Source organism: Epinephelus fuscoguttatus, linkage group LG4, assembly GCF_011397635.1.
Source record: "Epinephelus fuscoguttatus linkage group LG4, E.fuscoguttatus.final_Chr_v1".
NCBI classification, from domain to species: Eukaryota; Metazoa; Chordata; class Actinopteri; order Perciformes; family Serranidae; genus Epinephelus; species Epinephelus fuscoguttatus.
The window spans coordinates 26,660,933-26,682,579 of NC_064755.1; the positions used below are offsets into that span (position 1 = coordinate 26,660,933).

General features: G+C 38.7%; 2 protein-coding genes across 2 annotated transcripts; both read right to left on the reverse strand.

Moving 5' to 3' along the window:
* Nucleotides 1–218: 218 nt before the first annotated feature.
* Nucleotides 219–13,973, reverse strand: usp3 (ubiquitin specific peptidase 3). Its single transcript, XM_049574856.1, has 15 exons — nucleotides 13,512–13,973; nucleotides 13,186–13,246; nucleotides 12,243–12,380; nucleotides 11,702–11,785; nucleotides 11,414–11,495; nucleotides 9,826–9,905; nucleotides 8,757–8,870; nucleotides 8,237–8,350; nucleotides 7,171–7,320; nucleotides 6,666–6,772; nucleotides 6,407–6,487; nucleotides 5,415–5,533; nucleotides 5,184–5,297; nucleotides 2,779–2,846; nucleotides 219–2,142 (listed from the first exon to the last, which is right to left on the reverse strand). The coding sequence occupies exons 1-15, from the start codon at nucleotides 13,600–13,602 to the stop codon at nucleotides 1,674–1,676; spliced, it is 1,872 nt and encodes a 623-aa protein (XP_049430813.1). The 5' UTR covers nucleotides 13,603–13,973; the 3' UTR covers nucleotides 219–1,673.
* Nucleotides 13,974–16,482: 2,509 nt separating this feature from the next.
* Nucleotides 16,483–20,477, reverse strand: si:dkeyp-73b11.8 (BPTI/Kunitz domain-containing protein). Its single transcript, XM_049574341.1, has 6 exons — nucleotides 20,348–20,477; nucleotides 19,095–19,286; nucleotides 18,199–18,375; nucleotides 18,040–18,084; nucleotides 17,851–17,929; nucleotides 16,483–17,728 (listed from the first exon to the last, which is right to left on the reverse strand). Exons 1-6 carry the CDS (start codon nucleotides 20,412–20,414, stop codon nucleotides 17,638–17,640), a joined length of 651 nt encoding a protein of 216 aa, XP_049430298.1. The 5' UTR covers nucleotides 20,415–20,477; the 3' UTR covers nucleotides 16,483–17,637.
* Between the last annotated feature and the right edge of the window lie 1,170 nt (nucleotides 20,478–21,647).

A 21,647-nucleotide genomic window follows, 5' to 3' on the forward strand; every position in this document is an offset into this window, starting at 1 on the left:
TAAAGACCTTTTCAAGATTATTTTTTAATCAATTTAGGACTGATTTTCTGAAAATTCATCTTTTTCTTGCTCAAGCATTGCAGGTCAGTATAAAGGTAAGGTGTACATGTGTGGTCCTGTGCAGAGGCAGGTTGTATGTAGGAGGTAAGTGCAAGTATAAAGTAAAAACACAGAATTAAGTTCAGTGATTTAAAGTGGTTTAAAGATTTGTAACAGCAGGAATGTGGATTGTTACACAGAAGAGTTTGACTCATTTGGGCAAAAAGAAATTACAAGATGGATACAGTAAATTAGAAAATATTGTCTGTGGCGATTAAGACCTCACAAAACCTTCTAGCTCAAGATTACTTAATGACTTTAAAGGACTAATAGTTATTAAAGTGAAGACATTTTAAGACTGTCTAAGGACCTGCAGCCAGCCTCTTACAAACAGTAAATGTTCGTATTTGAGAAGCAATAACCTTCTAATGTCTGGCATATTTGCTTCAAAAATTACTTCAGTGCTTAGTTGATCATCAAAGCAGTTGCAAATTAATGTTTTAGTGGCCTATGAACCATTTCAGCTCTACATTAACTGTCCTTGTACAAATTAGAATACCATGGCAAAGTCCGATGGCAGTGAATTACAAAATCTCTGATTGGATTGTAAATCTTTTGGCATTTTTCCTTACAAGAGTGAGTTGGCTGGATTCTAGGTCTTTATTATTCTGACTTTAATAATCAAAACAATAGGCTCATGCAATTTTAAAGATTACCAAAAAAAATTGGCACTGAGTGAATAAAAAGACTTAACTGCTTAAAAAGTAATGGCAGAAATAAACAACCTTGTCCTCCTGTCTCCACGCTGACTGGCTGTCATAATGAATTTGCTGGGTCGCTTCAAAAAGAGTGGTGTTCAGAAAAGGGTGAAATTTAAAGTTTTTTTTCCCCACAGATAAAAAAACAAACAAGCAAGCATTTGAAAAAGATTCTTCATTGTATTATGTCATGTTCACTTTGTCTGATACACGTTTCATCAGGGCCCGTTTCAAGATCATTTCTGATCAACATAAAATCTTAAATTATACTCCAGCATCGACACAGACAAACAAAACAATTTCAGAATGATCATTTCTTTCACATTGGTTCTGGTCAAGAAGTTAAAACAACTTGCTAAAGCCCCACTGAGCACTTGTCAGTCAATAAATGCATTGCATTCTATATCCTAAAATCTCCCCTAATGACTGGAAAACAGAACTACGAGGTTCTTAAGAGGTGGAAATTACAAAATTAGACTCTTTGAAAACAATAGAAACTCCAAATATTGTTACAATGACAGTGTCTCGACACGATCAATCTCTTCAGTCTAGACTAAACATTGGACCAACTGAGGTTTTCCAAGGCTACAGCTTTACTTCACTATTTTAAACAATCACCTTTGGAATCTATTACGTACGGAGAGGTCTACTTCGACTGAGGAATACAACATCAAGGAAATAAATGCATAAAGTCATACTAAACAAAATCCAAGCAGCAAATTATACTTGATGCTGTCATGCAGGTCATAAAAAAACAAAACAGTTGCACATATGTTAAAGGTGGAAATTAACTATTTAAAATCAAGCACTGTGAGAAATGTGATTGAGGTGAAGTCGATATGGAGTGAGGAGCTGGTCTGAGGCAGTCTGACAGAATCATTGTGCAACGGCTTGTACAGTTTGACTGGCTTCCTCTGTTGCAGCCTTGTCTGAGGTATCTCTATCTGTCGCTGCCTCCATTGAAGCTGTGTCAGCTTCATGCAGTTCAGCCATGTCTTTACCCACATTTTCCAATGCAGCATTATCTGAGGCTGCCACGTCGTGGGTATTCATGTGCGAAGCTGGCACATCCATCAAAACTGTATCTGCGACGACTGTTTCTGCTGCAGTCTTGTCCTGAGCAACTGCTTCTGAAGGACCACTGACCATGGCTGCTGTCTCCATAGCAGGCTTGTTTGTGGCAGTCTTGTCTAAGGCCACCTGTTCAGTCCTCTCCACGTAGAAGAGGATGTAGGCCTTGGCCTTCCTCACTGTGTCCTCGCTGGTCAGAGTCACCGTGCTGTCGTTGAAGTGATACCAGCGGCCCTCGTGGCTGCCATATGCTGTATAATGCCCTGATCCAACCCTGTGAACACAGACACATATATCACGTTCTGCTGTCTGGCTTCTTACAAGGTTGCATTTATTGCTGCTGAAGTGAGGACGCATTCAGCTCAGCAGTGCAACACCACCACCTAGAGGTAAAACGGCAGCACTTTGATGAACAGTTCTTGGCAAATCTTAACGCATTTTCAAGGACTCTCAGCCTAATGCCTTTCAGCGTTTAGTGGCTGCATGAATTTTTAAACAGCAGCTGTCCACAAGGCTTTTCAACAAAATTACATCTGAATTGTTTATATAACAAGCGGGAGACAGACAGCCAACTGCGGTAGGCAGAACTGCTCGGCAAATGATGTTTAGATTCATAGTTGAGTGCTGACTTTTCTTTTCTCTTCTCCAGATGTTAATTGTGCTACCATGGTGACAGAAGCACATCTTGCATGTGTGTGAGCACATGATCAGCTGTCGGCTGGAGGAGGGGGAAAAAGACACCTCTCGACCCCAAAGAAGTCTGACAAATATGCAAGATGCTGCAGTGCTCTATGTGCTGTTTGCGCTCATTTAAAAGAAAGCAAATATAATCAAACAGATGAAGCTTGAACAAATATTAATTTCAACTTCTCCATTTGTGTGTTTGAACAGGGATACTTCATCGACTCACCCCGATCCATGATGCACTACGACAGCGACGAGGTCATACAGGCAGCTTTCTGGTAATGAGTTCTCTGGCTGCAAACATAAAAAAGACAAAATAAGATACTTCTTTTCTGGGCTCTAAATGCCACTAAAAACATCACGTCTCAGAGATTTACAACTGAGAAGAGACACTTTGCATCTGGACATGTATGCAAAACCGAGGTTTCACACACAAATGTCAGAAAGGACATGAAAATGATGGTAACCTTGGTGGTCAGAATGACAACAGGTTCACAGGTGTTTAATAGAAAGACAAAAAAAAAACATTAAAGAATGATATCAAATAGAAGGGTGTATGGAGAGGGCAGACCTTAGCCAAGGCCAAACGACATATCTGACAGTGTTAACTAAAGTGATAAGTAATTTGTGTGTCCGCCCCGAGATTCGGATCCACTCCAAAATTCTTACTCGGCCTATACTAAACACTTCCACCAAGTGTCATAAAAATCAGGCTAGTGGTTTTTTTGTAATCATGCCGACAGAGAAACTGAATCGGGAAACTCCAGTTTACACGAGTACCTCGCTCCGAGTTTGTCAGATAACAGAACTGCTGTTGAACAGTGACACCTGGAGGCATCGGTTTAGAAACTTAAGAGTCTAATCTTTGACACAGAAATGCACAAGATAATCTTATCAAAAGTATAGGGTTCCCACCCACACAGGGTTTATAGCCTGCAACTTCGTACCAGTCATTTAGCTTCTTGGATGAGAGGCGAAACGTCTTCAAGAAATGCAAGCAAGTCCAGTTGCCTACGATATAGCAATCTTATCAAAACTGCATCAGCAGCAAGTGTGCCATGCAGTCATGGAAACAAGAAATAATAATAACTTTATTTGTATAGCACAGTTCATACAGCAAGTGCAACTCAATGTGCTTTACATAGTAAACATATCAGAGAACATATCAGATAAATAGTCAGGAGCCAGTCCATTAAGAGATTTAAAAACTGAAAGCAGAATTTTAAAATTAATTCCAAAAAGAAAAGAAAGCAAAAGTAGAGTGTGACATGCACAGTCATGGAAACAAATGCGGGTGTCCTACATGGCTGGCTGCAGATCTGTCACCAAAACAGGTATCACCTAGTGATCCAAATAATAAATAATCAATGCACTACAGATGGTGGTGCTGTGGCACAGCTCACCGCCCATCACACTTCATTCATAATGTAACATTTAGAGTTCTTCATTTTATTTTTTTAAAGTCTAACAGCTTTTTTTTTCCCCATTGATTAATCTGTCAACTATTCTTTTGATAAATCACTCAGTTGATTACATGTTGGAAAACGGTAATATATTCCGCACGTCTCCAATGTCTTCTAATGTCTTGTATTGCCCAACCAACAGTCCAAAACCCAAATACAGTCAGTTATCATAGAAAATGAAGAAATCCTTACATTTAAGACTCTCAATTTTAGGCATTTCTATTTAAAGATTTAATCAACTATCAAAATTGTTGCAGATAAGTTTGATGCTGATGAATTAATTGTTTTTCAGCTTTATTAGTGCGCATGATGCATCATTTTATTATGGATGTAGTGTATCTCTGGTCTGCCAGCAGAGGCCAACATTGATCTTTCTAGTTGCCAACTTCACAACATGCTTTTTTCTCTGTGGATATAGAGGAAAAATTCTGTTTGACTAAATCACCAGTTTAGCGAAGGAGACAAAGATTTATGTGTATTAAAAAAAAAACTCCTAAATCTATATCTATTCAAATTGTTGATTTTTTTATGATGTCTGCGGCTCCTCTGTTTGTGCCCAACGCACATTGCAGCCATTTTAGTTCACCGTCATGTTTCACGTGCATTATAAAATCAGTTGTCTAGCGTTTCGCTTGAGATCTTTCCATGCTGTGACTAGTGTCCTGACTCCTTTTTTAAGTTACCAAACCATAACCCTTCATTACAAAGGTTTTAATTTGGCACAAGTACTCAAAGTTCTTGTGGTATTGTGTTGTTTCCTGCAAGTATGACTGGAGTAATACCAATAAAACTTCCCTTATGACCACTTCGCCTTACTTGTATTTCTCTTGGAATCTTCCATTACAGCAGACACAGAAAAGCAGGATTGGATTATTAATACAAGTCTTTGTGGGGATGTTTATTTTGCAAAGCTACAGCTAATTTCAACAGAGGTCTCTTAAAGAGCACAGCTGGCCTCTGACGCATTACAGCTCTTACTGCAGACTGTTTCCTAACTAAACTGCAGCACTTCCATTTTCATATATTTATCATTCCTTGTTTTTTCATTGTAGACTGATGTTAACTGTGTTTGTTCCCAAATGACCATGATTTATACCATTTCCTGTCTGAAACTTGAAAACTTTATTGTGAAATTTGATGATCAGCATTTCTTCTGTTTTGAGCTCACCTCAAGTAGGTAGCCCCTCATGTCCAGGCGTTTCAGCGGAAACTCCACATAAGTATCCACCTTGTTTCTCAAAAAGGCTGTCCAGTGGAACCTTTTTAGGTGCAGACACAAAACCTGATAATATAGGAAATAAAACCTTCCAATTATACCAAAACACTATCTTCCCAACTACTCTGCTTTCAGAGAATAAACTTTCAAATTAAACTTAAATGAAAAAAATTCTGTCTCTACCTTTGGCAGCATCTGGATCCAGAACTTCTTGGTGGATTTCTGTCGCTTTTTACACTTATGACAATAGTACAGCTCCGTTTCATCAAGTTCTTCCAGGTCAGTGAAGCTACGTAAGCAGTCTAAAACAAAAACAAATAGACAAATAGACAATGTACACAATTAGAAATGAATACTTCAAAAAAAAAAAAACTGTCTACGGGATTCACACAAGGTGCTTGAATTTTGAGGGGAAAAAATCAAGTACTATTACACCTCTAAAAGAACCCCTTTTTCAACAAGGTGCTTAAAAAGTCCTTGAAATTCAGATTAAGCATGTAATACAGTCTTATATTTGGACCAATGTTTTGTTCAGTTAATTATTTAAATTGCTCAGAATCTGAAATCGCTCAGCTTTTTCTTTATTAATTTTAACACATCACCATCTCCACAGCACGCTCTCCTCTCCTTTCTTCATAACATTTATAATATCACGCCAATCTCTGTAGTTTATTCTCTACTCCAGGAAAAAGAGTAGGTCTATCTTAGTGTGACAAAACTTAGCATGACTTAGCTTAATGACCCAGTTTTTCACAGTGATTTGTTTTTCCTCTCCCTTCAGCAGTGCGCCATTGTGATAGGTCAGCAGAAAACTGAGAGCGTAACTATATATCCAGCTGACAACGTTTCCTTATGCATAGGACGGTTCTATTTTAAGGATGATTTTTCCATTCTCATCTTGTGTGCTCCTTTTTGTAACAAGTTGATAATACAATTAAACAGAATGTGACAAGTGAGCCTTCACTGAAAAGAGACATTGATCACATCATTTATTTAAGTTTAATAAAAATGTATCTTTGGAAACAAATAAGTTGCTTTGAGTTTAGTCCTTGAAAATGAGGGGGAAAAAAAACAGTGCTTGGAAAAAGTACTTGAAAATCCCTGAATTTCAATTTCTAATATCTGTATGAACCCGATGTCTAATGAGTCATCACCTCTGACAGTGTGAAACTTACCACGCAACGTGCAGGTGGGCCCTGGCTCCTGGTCCTTACTTCTCTTTTGTCTGAACTGGCTGGGAATGTCCAAAGACAGGTCTGAGAGAAAAAGAACGGAAATAAATCCTCTGATATCACACATCATAGTGATGTAATTATATTCCCCTCGGTAACTGTGTTTGATTTTTTTCTTGTTCGCTGGAAAAAAGAGAAAAACACAGAGCCTTTCTTCAACTTGCTGTATTTGGCTGTTCACTAACAGAAGTTGTTGTCTTACCAAGAAATGGATCAAACTTCCGAGATTCTGTTCCACATATCAGGCAGTTGACTTCATTCTGAAGTATGCCACCAAAATTGGATGTTACAACACTGGCAGTCCCATTTCTATGATTAAAACAAAAACCAAACATAAAGCAGCTTTAATCACTGAATGCACTTTATAATATTTGGGTGTATAATTCATGCACAGGCAAACAAATATGCAAACGTCATATTCTACATGTAGACTAGTGAATGTTCACTGACTAGTAAATGCTACCTGTGCATCTAATCATTACAACTTATAAAGAATAAAAGTAAAAACTTGAAAAGAAAATAAGCATGAAAAATCAAGCACAGTGTGCCAAAATGCTTCAGTAAAATGGGACAGTGAATAAAGAAGAATAAAAAGACACTTCGGCAGCATGTTTACAATGATAAACGTGGCCTCTTTATCAATATAAAATCAACTGGAAAACAGCACAAACACCACACAAAATAATTATAAAGGTGCGTGGGCTTACATGCAGCATTTGCCCTCTGTGGTGGAGAGTCTGACCCCATCCTGAGGTGAGACTGGGTGTGACGCCCCATTGCGACTGCACTGGAGCTCCCTGTGGAGATGGTCCAGCAGGTAACGCATGAACTCATGTGCGTCCTGCTGCTGATAGCCCCTGGACGCACACACAAAAAAGGCTTTAAATGACATTACTGTATTAACTCACAATAATGTTTTGTATGCTGCATCTACAATGTTTTGACTATAATATGCTACACTTAAAGCTGTAGTGGGTAATTTGTCTGTCACTGTATTTACACAGCATTAAATGAGACTGATAATCTGTTAAAAAAAAAAATCATGCACCTCTGCCTCCTCTATTGCCTTATCACGCCTCTAATGGCTTTACAGCACATGAATGAAAACAACCAGTTAGAGCCGAGGAGTCTTTAACACAGCTGTCATGTCAAACACTTTGTGAACTGTGGTCAAACTGTTAAACTAGGCAGCACTGATCAAATACGAATCAAGGCTCTGTTACTGCACTGCCTATTTCTCATCTCAAATGTTTTCAGAAACATATTTTAGCGTACTGTTCAGCTGTAAAATGAGAAAGTTGGTCTGTATCCAACATGGTGGCTGGGTCCCAAACCTTAATTTTACAGCTCAACAGTACAATAAAATATGTTTCTGAAAACATTTGAGGTGAGAAACGGGCACTGCAGTAACAGTACCTTGGTACATACTTGATCAGCGCTGCCTGGTTTGACAGTTTTACCACAGTTCACAAAGTGATTGAGAGCTGTGTTAAAGACTCCTCTGCTTTGATTGCTTGTTTCTTGGTGCACCACGGTTGAATCCAAAGAATGCCATTAGAGCAGTAGGGGGAGGAGGGCCATGATTTACTTCACAGATTATCTCTCTCATGCACTTCCTCCAGACTATAGCGACACTTTCAGCAAATATGACACAGTCATTTTCCTTAAAGTTACCAACTGTAGCGTTCAACAAACTAAGAGAAAAGAGAACTGTTTACTGCTCAGCATAAGGAGCTTAATTCTGGGAACATTTTCTATGCAGTGTTTGCATACCTGAAACTTGGCATGATTTTCCATATAGCATAAAACAAGGAGTCTGGACTGAAGGCCGTCTGACTTCCTTGCCACAGGGAACAAAGGGTTTTCCTGAATTCCTCCACCAAAGACCTGTTCAACATAAAGCAGCGCTGTTATTCCACCGCACAGCCGCAGACAATCCACATCTAAAGCCTGTCTAATGCTCTGTGGGCTAAAGAGAAGTCAACACAAGACACTAAACCTTATCAAAACCATACCCAAACCTGTGTCAGATTGCATTTCAGTGTACAATAGGTTTTATTTTTCTGGTCATTCATTGTACACTATATCTGTACTACTTAGTGTGTGTCATCTAGTCTTGCTGATATAAGATAATGACTGCTGTTAGGAGCCTCATAAGAAGAGATTTCTGAGAAGGTTGTCCTCGGTGATCACTCACAGGTAACAATTTTGTCAATCTTATACTTGCTGAAAATGATTTTTGGATCAATGCACTCAGCCCATAAATCCTCCCTCCTACAGAAGAGGACCTTACACACTGTTGTCCCCTTGGCTTCGGGTGTGGTACATCCGTCTTCCTGCCGTCTTACCACTGCGTAGAGCCACTGCAGGCAGCTCCTTGAAATAACAGCTGAACTGCTCGATGTTGCTGTCAAAGAAACACGATTGGGTTAACATGTTTGACAGCCAACATTTGGAAAATTAGCAAAAAATGTAACAGGCGGGTACACTTATCACCATGGTGTTAGAAAGGAACTGAATACAATACAAAAAGTTAGTGATGTTTTTGCATTTCTAACTGCAGATATATCAAGTCTATGTTTTTTAGGTTATGTTTTGGGCAGGTTTTTGCCTTTTTTGACAGTACCTCTGAAGATGGACAGGAGAGTAGGAGAGAAAGAGGAGGAATGACATGCAGCAAAGGGCCCAAAGTTGGAATCAAACCAGGCTGCTGCAAAGCACTCAGCCTATATGAGGCACACACTCTACCAGGTGAGTTAGAGGTCACCCCAGTCAGGTCTATGTTACAAAATATTTCTGACCCCCTTCCAAATCAGGCCAGTATTTTAAATTTGCTGATGATTTTGAATATTTATTGACTTCACGGAGAAGGCCGAGGTTGCCATGCAAAGAAAATATAAATACACTAACTGCTGTATATCATATTACATACTAAATACAAGTAGAAATTCACAGCAAAAATCAGCTTTATAAGGCACATTTCAAGTTTCTGCAAATTCATTTCTACACCCTACTGAAATAAATGAAAACTAATGGCTGCCTGGAAAGTAGGAAAATGGATGTTTATTTAAAATAAATCTACAGCATGCTTTGGTAAATGCTCAGCAATGTACTTGAGATAAGGTAATTGTGAAAACACGGCAGTCCTTTAGAAACCTCAAAAATTGTGTAAGCTAGGAAATCTGTCCTCTGACTGTGTCTTGTTTCTAAGCAGCCCGTGTAATTCCCCTGACTGTGCCCCAGACTGTATTAATAAAGGATGACTAGTCATGGGGCCCTGGGTCTACTGGGGCAGAGCAACTGAACCATGCTGCAGACCCATTTTACCACACACATCCCTCATCTTCAGTGCAGAGCCTTACCTGAGGGACTGCAGGATGGCATTCATGAAGCACGTGTTTCCTAAATTCCGCAGGCCTGTAGCACCTGAAGCTGCTCCGTCCTGACAGAGATAAATAAAATGCACAAAGATGATTGTATGTATGACTTAGAAAAAAATCACTTTTAAGCTAACATTTAAAAGATATCTTGATAGTCCACTTGGTCAACTTTGAAGTGGGGTTGTATGAGGTACATATTCACAGTCAATATTACACACAGTAGATGTCAGTCTACACGCACCCAGTTTGGAGAAGCAGGCAGGAGTCTAACACAGACGTTATGCAATGTTCTGTTCAATATGAGGGTCACAAAAAAAAAACAACGTATTTTAGCCATGTAAAAAAAAAATTAATATCAGATTAAGTGTACGCTATATATAAAATATTTTCAAGGCACCTTACTGTCAGATAGCCCTTTCAAATGGGGAACTGAGGCCGTTGTATGTCAGACTCCGCTGAGAAAAACAGTAATTTAACATTGTCGAAAACAAGAGCTGCTGGTCTACCGCTGCTTCAATCGCTTAGTTTCTGTGTGTTATTGTGTGACTTCGGTATTTACAAGGGTTAGCTCAGCATAACAGTACACTGCCTGGCATCCGTGTCAGTACTCCTGCCCGCTGGAGTACCGACACGGGGGCGTGCCAGCCGACATCTGCGGTATGTACCACACTAACTATGGATTAGTACCTCATACATCCCACTTCAAAAAATTCCAAACTACCCCTTATAGGCCCACTTCTGACTGTTAAAAAAAATTCTGAGGATCACCTTCCGAAATAAATGAGGAAAATAAGACGGTTCAAAACAGAGGGGAAAAAATACACTGGGCTGTAAATGTGTTATGACACTGACAGCTGTTAATGTGATGACTTTCTGTTGTGCCTGAAGACCGTGCCTTTTGCTTCAGAAGTATCATTTTGGCTTCCCAACACATCCTGGGTGCTTTGTGTTTGAGTGTGTCTGGAGCTTCTGTGGTATTAGCACCTCATTTGACAGGATTTCACCACATGCAACATGCTGTGCTCTCAGCTCAGCAACACTGACTGCCATTATGAATCCACATTTATCCAGGATCACATTTCCTCACCACATTTTTTGGAGCTTTGACTGGTACCGCGTTGTCTCTCATGTCACATTTTAGTTTAAGGACCGATCCATTTTGTGTCACTGCATCTAAGGGAACGTTAGCGAGCCAACAGGGGCAAATCACTTTTGTAGTATGTAATTGATAAATGATTTTTCTTTAATTTACGTGAATTCTTGAGCACATTTAAACACAAAAATAACTAGTTTTATGAAATAAAAGATATGATAAAAATATAAATGTAATCTAACCATTTGGCAGTACGGCTGCAGCCCACCAGCACTCTGAAAATAGCTGGTGTAGCGCTCTCTAAAAGGCTGCTGTGACTAATTTCATTGGAACACTCTCTGAGAGTGTGAATAAAGACTTGTAAAATGATTTGAGCTGTAGTACAGTCTTTTGTGCTGGCACACAATCGTGGAGTGGCTTCAACTTACAGCTTCTTCTTTCAAAAGATATCAATAAGGATATTTTCAACCCACTTACATTGTCTTTCAACAATTTGCTGTCTGGAGCTGGGCTTTCCTGAAGTTTTCTTTTCCTCTGTCTGTCACCCATCAGCGCCGAGCTGTAAGAGGGAAAAACATTTTCCTCTTGTATTGAGCATGTTCAGATGTGCAGATATATCTTAATCTTTGCATCAAACACTGTCAACTATCAAAACTACAGCTACATTTTAATTAGTTATATACATAATTTGGTGAGTGTAATAACGACAGAGAACAAATGAGACAAAAACAATACATTTAAAGACTTACTGAGATTTGCACTTACTTTTCTAAAGTCTGCAGATGTTCCCTCACCTTCTGCACCAGCCCAGGTTTGGTGTCATTGACGACAAAGTCATCGCATCTGTAACTATAAAATCCACATTAGTCAAGACACAGAAATGTTTTACAAATCAATAAACTAATTGAAGTTTGGACCCATTAAAACTCCATAACAAACAGGATATCATAAATGTACTGCATTCTGTTTCACTTTGGTAGATTGCAACATTTAACCGCAGGCGTAAATGTGGCAGAAGAGAGTTTCAGCAAACACTCCTAAATATAGTTCATACAATTTGGATCACAGTTTGCTTGTATCAACATGTGATCATTTGTATCATGTAACCAGAGGAATGTTGGATCACTTATAAAGAAACTGATTCAGCTTCAATAAATCCATAATGATGGCATAAAGAAACAGTTGGTCCCTATTACAACACCATGACAATCCTTTGACTGTTTCATGACGGTGACTGTTCTTTTGCAGGGCCCACAGTGAGTCACAGATTGCCGATAAAGACAGGCTGGTCAAGAAGGACACTCACCAAAAGACACTGTAGTTGCTGCAATCCATGCAGACAGAATGATGGGATTTCTCTTTCTCCTGCTTCTCAGCCTTCTTTTGAGTAATGCCAATGACTTGGCTCTCTTCAAAGTGTTTCTTCGCGTGTCCATTGACATATCTATGCGGAAAGAGATTTCTTTATAACATACAACATCTGGACCTTCCAGAAAATAATCCTATTATAAACAGTAACAGGTGTTGGCCTTAACGTATGCTCATAAATGTTATCAAAGAATCTGCCCCTTAAAATAAATATCGCAGTTTTGATCTCATGCACAACTACGGCGCACCTTATCGACCAGAGCATCTGTTTTTCTCAAAGAAAAATCCCTGATAATCTTTGAAAAGCCCCAGAGAGTTGTTAAACACCACATGCTAATGTTTTGACAGTATTTCAAGAATCCTCGAGGATTGTTCTTGCCATCTGGATAAAAAAACCAGTCGGTCTGCTGCACAATAAAAAAGATTTTTAACCTATTTGCCAAGTTTGGACTACATTCCCTTATCCAAAATAAGACAGTGACTTGAAATGACATCTTTCCTTGCTAGATTAGATTAGATCTTTGATTGTGAAAGACTGTCAAAGAAAAAAAAGATGATTAGCTCTGTGACATGAATGAAAATGTAGTACACAAAAGAAATTGGGGCAAGTCAGACATATCCTATACAATAACAGCTCTGGGAGGATGCTCCAGCCAAATACTTAACGTGTATTTTGTTAACCTCAGGTTTTAAGGGCCTTATTTAAAAACAGCCATTTCAGTGACCACTGTATGACTAAAAACCTTAATGTGTGTAAATCAGCCCTTACACACAAAGTCAAAATGGTCACCAAAAGCAGAAGGATTAAGGCACACCAGAGTGTTACCTGAGTTATAGTGTGGTGTGTTTGCTACTGTGAGCACAATAGGAGGACAACTTACCTTCCACAATGGACCATGAGACAGGTAAGGCAAATCCATGGACTTTTATTGGACCTGCAAACTGGAGATAAAAGATGAAGCCTTAATTTAAAAGTGCATAGTTTAATGGCACATTGTATTGCTGTGATTTTCTTTTAAATGGAGTATTCCTTCATGTGTGATCTGCCCTTGTGATAGCTGTTGACTTGTAGCTACATTATCTATCTAGCTGGCACAAGTGTGGCAGTATCGGCTCCAGAAAAGGCTTAAATCCACCTTCAATTTATGAATGTGTTACCGTCGATTTTAGCAACATTAAATAAACGGGTGACAAACACTTCTCTTACCGTTGCAGCACCAGGAGGACGGGGTACCGTTGGGGAACCTGGAGGTATCGGCAGGAGAGCTCACGTTTGAGTTCAGATGAGGGCACTCCATCAGCTCACAATTGTGAGTAAGTCAGCTAATTTTAGCCAACACCACAACACCAACTGTACCAGGAACACGGCAGATAACAATAGTTAGCCAATTAACCTGTACTAGCTAGCTAACGTTAGCTGACCAACTACTTCTGCTCGCGAGCGCACGTTTTCCTGTCTTCGCTCGCGCTAACACGGTTGGTAGCTAACGTACTACTCTTTTTCAGGGAACGGCGGCTTACAGAAAATAACGGTCATGTCGTTTCCACCCGGACATACTGTAAGTTAAAATAGTAACGTTTTCTTGGGTGTTTAACGTACTGGATAACTGCTGGCGTTTGCCACAAACAAATGGAAATAACTTGAGGAAGTGACGTGCTGTCTGCCGGCTCGGCCGTTTGCCAACTATACAACAAAGATGAAAAAGCTTCTGGGATAATGTCTGACTACTTCCGCCTTCGCTTACACTCCCCAGGCCGCTTATCGATAATGTAGGGGCCTCATATTTAGGTTTGTAGCCTTTGACGTCGTATTAATACTTACTGATATTGGAAAGCTCTAATATTACACAAAACTACGCCATATTGTGAGACTTGACTTGTTTTGAAGTGTCGCGCATGCGTCATAGCGAGCCACTGCCACGCTTCCTATACCGATAAAAGCGAACTGTGAGTTTAAAGCGAGTCTTGGTTTAACCCATGCATATCCTCTCCTCAGAAATTCATCATAACAAGTGTCTATACCAAATATGGAACCACAGATCTATTTACAATGTATAAAAAGCCCATCTTGCAATAATAAATGTGAGATTAATTCTTAATTCATGTTTCAGAGAGCAGGGAAACTATTTTTTAGGTTTTACACCACTGGTTTATGGAGATAAAGCATCTACTATCACACAACATCGCGCCCTGCTTTATCTAGATCAAAGCATAAACACCGTTATGATGTAAATATAAATATTAAAACTGAAAATGGCAAGTACATTCTGTAACTGTGGGGTTTATTAGCATATATGACCATAAAACACTGCCTTCACTGCTGCGTATCTTAAAAAATCCTTAACTATTATCTAATTCCAGCCATGTGTTGTAAGGCTTGAGTCTACATTGGAGAAAAGGGACACAACTAAAAGTTTATGCAAAGCCCATGTCGGTGGTGTAATCATGGTAACTTTCCTCCTTATTTCAGAAGGGGATAATGAACCAAATGTCAAAAGTGGTATCATCATCATTTATTCAACATTATGTAACAAAAAAGCTTAATGAATTGCAAACTAGGCAATCACAACAATTCAAGGAGACCCAGCCGAACAGATTTTATTCTTTTTTATAAAGTTCAATTGGTAAAAACACCTTTTAATACACCGCTGAAATTGAATGGTATAAAGTAGCAGTATATCTGATACTGATTGAAGCAGAGAGAAAGTTTAAGCAAGCTTTGAAGAGATGGTATACAAATAGTCTATTATAATAGGGACATTGCAAAAACTAATACAGTGTTGTGCTTTATGTTTATTTAACAGCTGTATGTAATTATATGATTTTTTTATTTGCACCTGTCAGTCTTACCAGACCTGGCATCTGGCAGCTTTCTTTTGTAATTCACTCCTTGACAGTTATAGATTTATGTGATAAGCGTCTTCAGGTGAAGCAGTTGTATGTGTATGTTATGACTGTCACATAAATCTATCTAGCTAGCTCTAATCTATTTCACACGTAACAGTGCAAGTGCTTGTGCACTAGTGCGATATATGACCCTGTGACCTCTGTTCCATATATGAGCCATATTTGATCATGCCTGTGCTGTTTTACTCTTTCACTATTATGAGATTTCCCCATGACACTTCAAAGACTGACAGGTGCCTGTCTCAGTGGGAACCTGGGCAAATATGGAGGGAACTCAGACAGTTCTCATGACAGTGTTAAGGTCTCACTTGAACTCTGTCAGCACTGTTTCATGAAAAATATATGCAGATCTGGCACGTACAGTGTCAAGATTCCAAAAACAAGATGATCTCTAGCTCACCTGGTAGAGCTTGCAACCCATGTAGGCTGAGTCTTTGCAGTGGCGTGGGTTTGATTCCAACCTATAGCCCTTTGTTTTATGCTATCCCGCTTCTCTCTGCCCCATTTCCTCTCATTTTCAGGCGGTCCTACAATATAGGCAAAACCCCCAAAAATAATCATGAAAAAATGATTCCCTAAAAGCACATTTCACTCTGATAAAACAGCCTCAATATACAAAATGTGTAGCATCAGTACAAAAAGTATAAAAACACAAGTATAAAATTAAAAAATATTTTTTATTTTTGTGCATTTTGTGTCACTTTAGGAAAAAAAACATTGAATCACAAGCTAAAAGAATGACATTAAGGGTGTTTTTGCTGTTGTCAAATATCAAAATGGGTCAAATTTAACCTGAACAGTTTGTAAAGGTCAACTGTTAAAACTGTGAAATTGTTTAAACATTACTACACATTATAATTATATGAATGTGAAGTGCCTGAGCATGCTCTCTGGAATAGTGGAATCATTACCAGATAGGTGATTGGTTGCACAATAAGAAAGTTACTTCTTTAATCTCCAGACTCGCTTGTTCTTTTTGCATCATGACTGCAGGCTACCAGACAACTGACATTAATAATTATTCACGTACAAGTTGAATTTTTTTGTATGTACGGCCTTAAACATTGATAAGGGAGTCTGAGAGCAATATGACTAATTTAAAAAGCGATCTATTCTATTAACCTTTATTTTCCTCACGTGATGACTGCTCGAATGATTGAGTGGACATGAACAGATGCCACCCTTACACTTGGATATGATTATTTAATATGTAGGCCTATAGATATGTATCAAATATTCATAAATGGGATCTCAGCCTCGAGAGTAAGAAATTGAGCCTTTTTATTTACTGAAAGATGAACCCGTTACACAGTACCTCATCAAATTAATGATAATAATCAGATACTTTATGAACATGTACACCATCCTCTGAAAACTGGAACTCCATCAGAACATTTCCCTTAAAACAGACTAAGAAGAGATTGTTCCGCAAAACTGCTTTTATATCTGAAACACAAAGCATTTGATATTACAGCTGCACATTTTAAGAATGAACATGAAAAAAAAATGTGAAAGGTTGTTTTTGACATTTTTATGTTGAGATGTTTACAGCCTAAAACAAAAGATTCACAAGTGCTGAGCAGGAAAACATAATAACAGAGGATGTGCTGCGGGCATCACTTCACAAAAACAGCTCTAAATATATGTGTGGGGTTTAGACTTGGCACGTGCCTTCAGAGGACTTCAGACAGTTTTCAGCAAATCTTTGAGCCAGGTGATGATGCAGTACTGTTTTGGAAACACTGAGAGGGTTACGAGACCACATCGTTAAAATCATTTCAGGTAATTGTGCACGAGCAGATGAGTACCTGAAGTTTGAATGATGCCGTGGTGCTCCTGTTCATACTTGAATGTTTGTCATAAAAATAAAAAAAAAACACTGACTTCCTTTTAATGGAAAATTTTCCAGAAAATTTGATGATGGCTGTTTTTTTGTTTGTTTTTCAAGCAGCAATCAACAATGAATTTCATTAATAACTGATGTGCCAAAAGTCTGTGAGAAATATCTTTTGTTATTTCCTGGATTCCAATTGTTTTGCCCACACTCCAAAACCCACATATATTCAGTTTAGTATCACATAAGGCAAAGAACAGCTAACAGACTAATCAATTAATTGACTAATTGTTTCAGCTCTGGTATTTTTTTTATTACATTTAAACAAATCAACCTCATTTGGGATTGCTGAATGAAAGTACAGCATACAGGAAGCTTCCAGGGGAAAAAACAAGTTAAGAAACATCACTTTGCTCATGTTCTAAGAGAAACAAAACATAGAATTTAAAAAAATGCAATGGCTATTACATATGTCAGTACAAAAAACTAAACTGAATTTAAATGTCGTAATCAGTTGATATGTTTAGGAGAGTTATAATACAAAACCAAGCTGATAAAACTCCACATGTTGCTATTGAGGTGACATGGTTCTCTACGCCATTTCAATCCCTCTCTCCTGAAGAGGTGAGCCAGTCTGGGGGTCTTTACTCTTCCCTGATCCCTTCTTCTTGGGGTCCTTTTTCCTAAACAAGTACAATAATTAGAGGACAGTTGTTATTAACTGTAAAAAAAATGCCATTGCTTTCTAGTTGTAGTCTGTCATCATTTTTTATGTAAAACCACAGACAAGGAAAAATAGTCCTACTTTGACTGAACGGTCAGGACGATCACAGTTATCACGATGGCAGCAATAATGACAGCAAGCAGCACTCCGCAGATGATGGCTGTTAAAGAAGACAACAGGGTAACAAATGAGCAGGGTTCATGTTAATAGATTAAATACAAACAAAAGTATGCACAGAACTAAAACAGGGATCTGTGTGTGTCTACTGACCAATAGGAGTGTCCGGCTCATCCTCCTCTTCTTCGTCACGATCATCTTAGAGCCAAAACAATAAAAACATATCAATGTGTCATATAGTTTTAAAGCACGCTTTGACATATTGGCGTATAAACATGTATAGTTATCAGCCAATAAGAGAGTAGTGCTCACCGTGGATGCCTTCACAGGTGGCGTTGCAGGTGCCCTGGTCAAAAAATCTGTTTCCGTTTCCAATGCATCCAGACCAGAGGAACTTTTTGCATTTGTCATGAACAGAATCATAGTAGTATCTCAAATACTGACCACTGCATTCACCTACAGCCTTTTTAAAGTGGCAAGCCTTGGATGCTGCGAAGAGAAAACATCAATCTCATTAGAAGTAGCAGTGGTTACAGTTTATTAATAATGCTAATACTTCAAAAAACACTGTGATTGATTATATCTGATCTGCACCAGCTACTAATTCAGCAAAGTACTAGACGATTAAAACTTTATCAAACAGTTTATAAATGCCTCAGGTGCATTCATTCACACTTTCACTTGTCATGAGCAGTCCTGCTCTTTCGCCACATGGTGGCACATTGCTAACACTCATGCTGACACGTGTCTGTGCTGCAGCCTCTGCAGAAATAAAGTAATAAGGTGGAAAAAGTGAAACTCAATGTTACTTGGGTCAATTGAATTGACACGCAAAATAGCACTGGCATAGATAAGTAGATTTTGTGGTCATATAATGAACGTGCTCCTCTTCAGACATAATTACAATCTGGTTCTTTCTCTCTGTCTCTCAGCTGCGATTGCGGAGACTTGACGATGATGTAGTGTTTCCTTTCATGGTCCTTTAGGCCATAAAACTCTACCTCATTAGCCAGTTCATGTTCCAAAGTCCTCAGACAACAGCCAGAGAGAGGAATATGTATTTTTTTTTTATAAACTGGCTTCATCTGCTATTAGGTGGTCTTTGAAGATACATTAGACACTTTGCATGTTTAAAACAGAGTTAGAGGTGAATCAGGTGAATTGTGACATCAATATACCTTCATTATTTGTGTTTAAAACCATCTTACCGTCCATGGGGTAGATTTGATCTACATTGAGGGAACAGTTTCTTATGCACTCTCTCTCATTTTGAAAACGGTTGGCGTTTCCTCCTTGGCCTTTGTATAGGAAAGGATTGCACTGGTCTTTGGTGGGATCATAGTACAAGGCAAAGGTGAAGCTGGAGCCTTCACCTTCATTATGCGGCAGCGAGCAGAATTCTGTTGGATGATGAAAAATAAAAATACTGTTAGATGCATTTTATTTGCAAAAGACAATGTGCTGGTTTTCAGTACAGTATTGTGGCTGGAATAGCTACAAAGTAAGCTGGTATGACGAGCATTGCCATAGGTGTTTCAGTGGAAATCATCTACACATAGATAATGTTTAACTAACCTCATCACCAGATACCCACTCCCTCTTTTTATGACAGTAATAAAAAGTGTCATTTCAGTCCTCCCGCCTGTCATAGATTTCACAGAAGGGAAGTAGTTTCAAATTCTTCCTTCCAGATCTGACTTTTTAACCCAAAATACACTCTTTTTGGAAAGAAAGTAACTGTAACAAACTGGCTATCCTCGGACGCTCAAAATGTGTGCCTCTCCCATCACACGCACAGCTGTGTGGTGAGATGGAGCTACATAGGTTCACCTCGCTGTGCTCAGGCTCAGACAGAAATGATCTCACTGTTTCAAAGTTTAGAATTACACAGGAAGGAATCGTCCAGACAGCTTAGCACAATCGTTAGCGGTGTGTAAATAACATTTCCAGGAGAGTAAACGTATAGTAAATACTATACTTTCTTTTTTGGGTCACAGTTAAAGACAATCATTGTTGGCTTCAGTTGCACGTCACAACATGAACATGAAGTCAGAAAGGAAGGTAAATACAATTATATTCTGCTGAGAGACGCAGTCTAGACTTACATAATATACTGAAACAGCTTTTTTTCCCATCAAGCTTATTGATTTCTGATTGAAATTAATAATTTTGCAGGCATCACTCTTATACAGTTTATTTAGTCATCTGCCAGTGTAACCGCTATGTTGCTATGGAAGGACTGAAGGTGAAACTTTGTCTCCAAGAAAATACTGACAATCATATATAAGATATGTAAAACACAGTATTTTTGCAGTTTATAAAGGCAGCAATACACAAGACTAACACTTTTACCAAAGCTGAGCCTGTGTGCTAATAGCCTGGCCTATTCTGAAAAACGTCTGGTCTGTAAACTGTTCTTATAGTCACGGTTTTTAATTAGGAAGAAAACAGATTGCTGTACCTGGACGATCTGAATGGCTGATGTGGAACGCAGCAAAAGCAAACCCCAAAAACAACAGGCGCTTCATCTTGCAGCTCGTCTTTGTGCTGTCTTTCCTGAAGTGACTGAAGGTTGTAAACTACAGTGGGAGTGGGGTTGTCATCACTGACCTTTGGACTGCTGCAATTGAAAGTTAACAGCAGGGATCGACATCTTCCTCTTTTTTTATTACCTGTGTTATTCAACAGGTAAGAGGGTTTTTATATTAGGGTGTAACCAGGTATATCCACCTCTGTATAGCCTATAGATGCAGTAGTGTGTGATAATGTTTTTGTAGTTGGGTGCAGAGGCGTAAATTTAGACATTGCAGACAGTGTGGTTGCACTGGGACCCATGAGGTGGAGGGGCCACTGAGAGAGTGGGTCCTCCAATGATGTATTGGGTGGAGAATAGGCTATATATGCCGTTGAAACATGCCCTATTCTTTTTCTGTAAACTAGGCAATATCATCTTTAATAACATTATACCCATTTCAAATAAACTACAATAAACTATTAAAATTGTTAAATTAAATTGATAACTTTCTTTCATTTGCATGTTTTGTGAAATAATATGTTAATGTTATCCAATGTCACGTCTCTACCGTACACCACTGGTTGGGTGTTATATTTGAAACACTTCACACCTCATTCAAGGAACATTCAATCTCAGTTACACATGATACCTGCTACACAGCGGCAGCATGCACACATTAGCATAGATAAGTATATTGACTAACTAACACCATAGAAGGGTCATTATTGTCATTTGACGGAGCACGTCTAGACCCGATGCTTCAAAACTGAGATTACCTGATGCAATTTAAATGACTGCAAATGCAACCTCACCTTTTGCAACCTCACCTTGATTAGAGAGCATTTTTAGTAAGTTTAAATCCTCCTGTCTTGAAGTTACCTCAGGGAGTTGTTCTGTCCTCTTATTTTGTCATTTTGGCTTAAATACTCACAGCAGCTTTCCATTCTCACATCATCAGGCTTCCATCTTCAGTGTGACATAATCCTCATCATGAGCCAAGGCAAAGGGTGAAAGATTTATACAATCTGAAGAGAAACATGAGTGATCTTCATGAGCCATGGCAAAAGACAGTAAACAACTTGCAATTATGTTGTCTTCTCGATCTTCCAATAGATAGATAGATAGATAGATATGTTTTAAGACATATAAAAATACTCCACATGGATTAATGTGTGTCTGACAATGTTTCCTATCCCATTCCTGTTTTATATCCCTCATTTGTTTCAACTTTTCACATCACACTCGT

What these genes read in the sequence shown, in the direction of transcription:
- si:dkeyp-73b11.8 (XM_049574341.1), bottom strand. Translation starts at nt 20,414, where the DNA reads ATGAAGCGCCTGTTGTTTTTGGGGTTTGCTTTTGCTGCGTTCCACATC. An exon ending in TCAAATCTACCCCATGGACG is followed by an intron (nt 18,376 to 19,094) that starts GTAAGATGGTTT and finishes TTCTCTTCGCAG; the next exon opens with CATCCAAGGCTTGCCACTTT. An exon ending in GTCCTGACCGTTCAGTCAAA is followed by an intron (nt 17,729 to 17,850) that starts GTAGGACTATTT and finishes GTACTTGTTTAG; the next exon opens with GAAAAAGGACCCCAAGAAGA.
- usp3 (XM_049574856.1), bottom strand. Translation starts at nt 13,602, where the DNA reads ATGGAGTGCCCTCATCTGAACTCAAACGTGAGCTCTCCTGCCGATACC. An exon ending in TGAGGGGCTACCTACTTGAG is followed by an intron (nt 2,847 to 5,183) that starts GTGAGCTCAAAA and finishes TTATGTTTGCAG; the next exon opens with CCAGAGAACTCATTACCAGA. An exon ending in GTAGTGCATCATGGATCGGG is followed by an intron (nt 2,143 to 2,778) that starts GTGAGTCGATGA and finishes CTGTGTTCACAG; the next exon opens with GGTTGGATCAGGGCATTATA.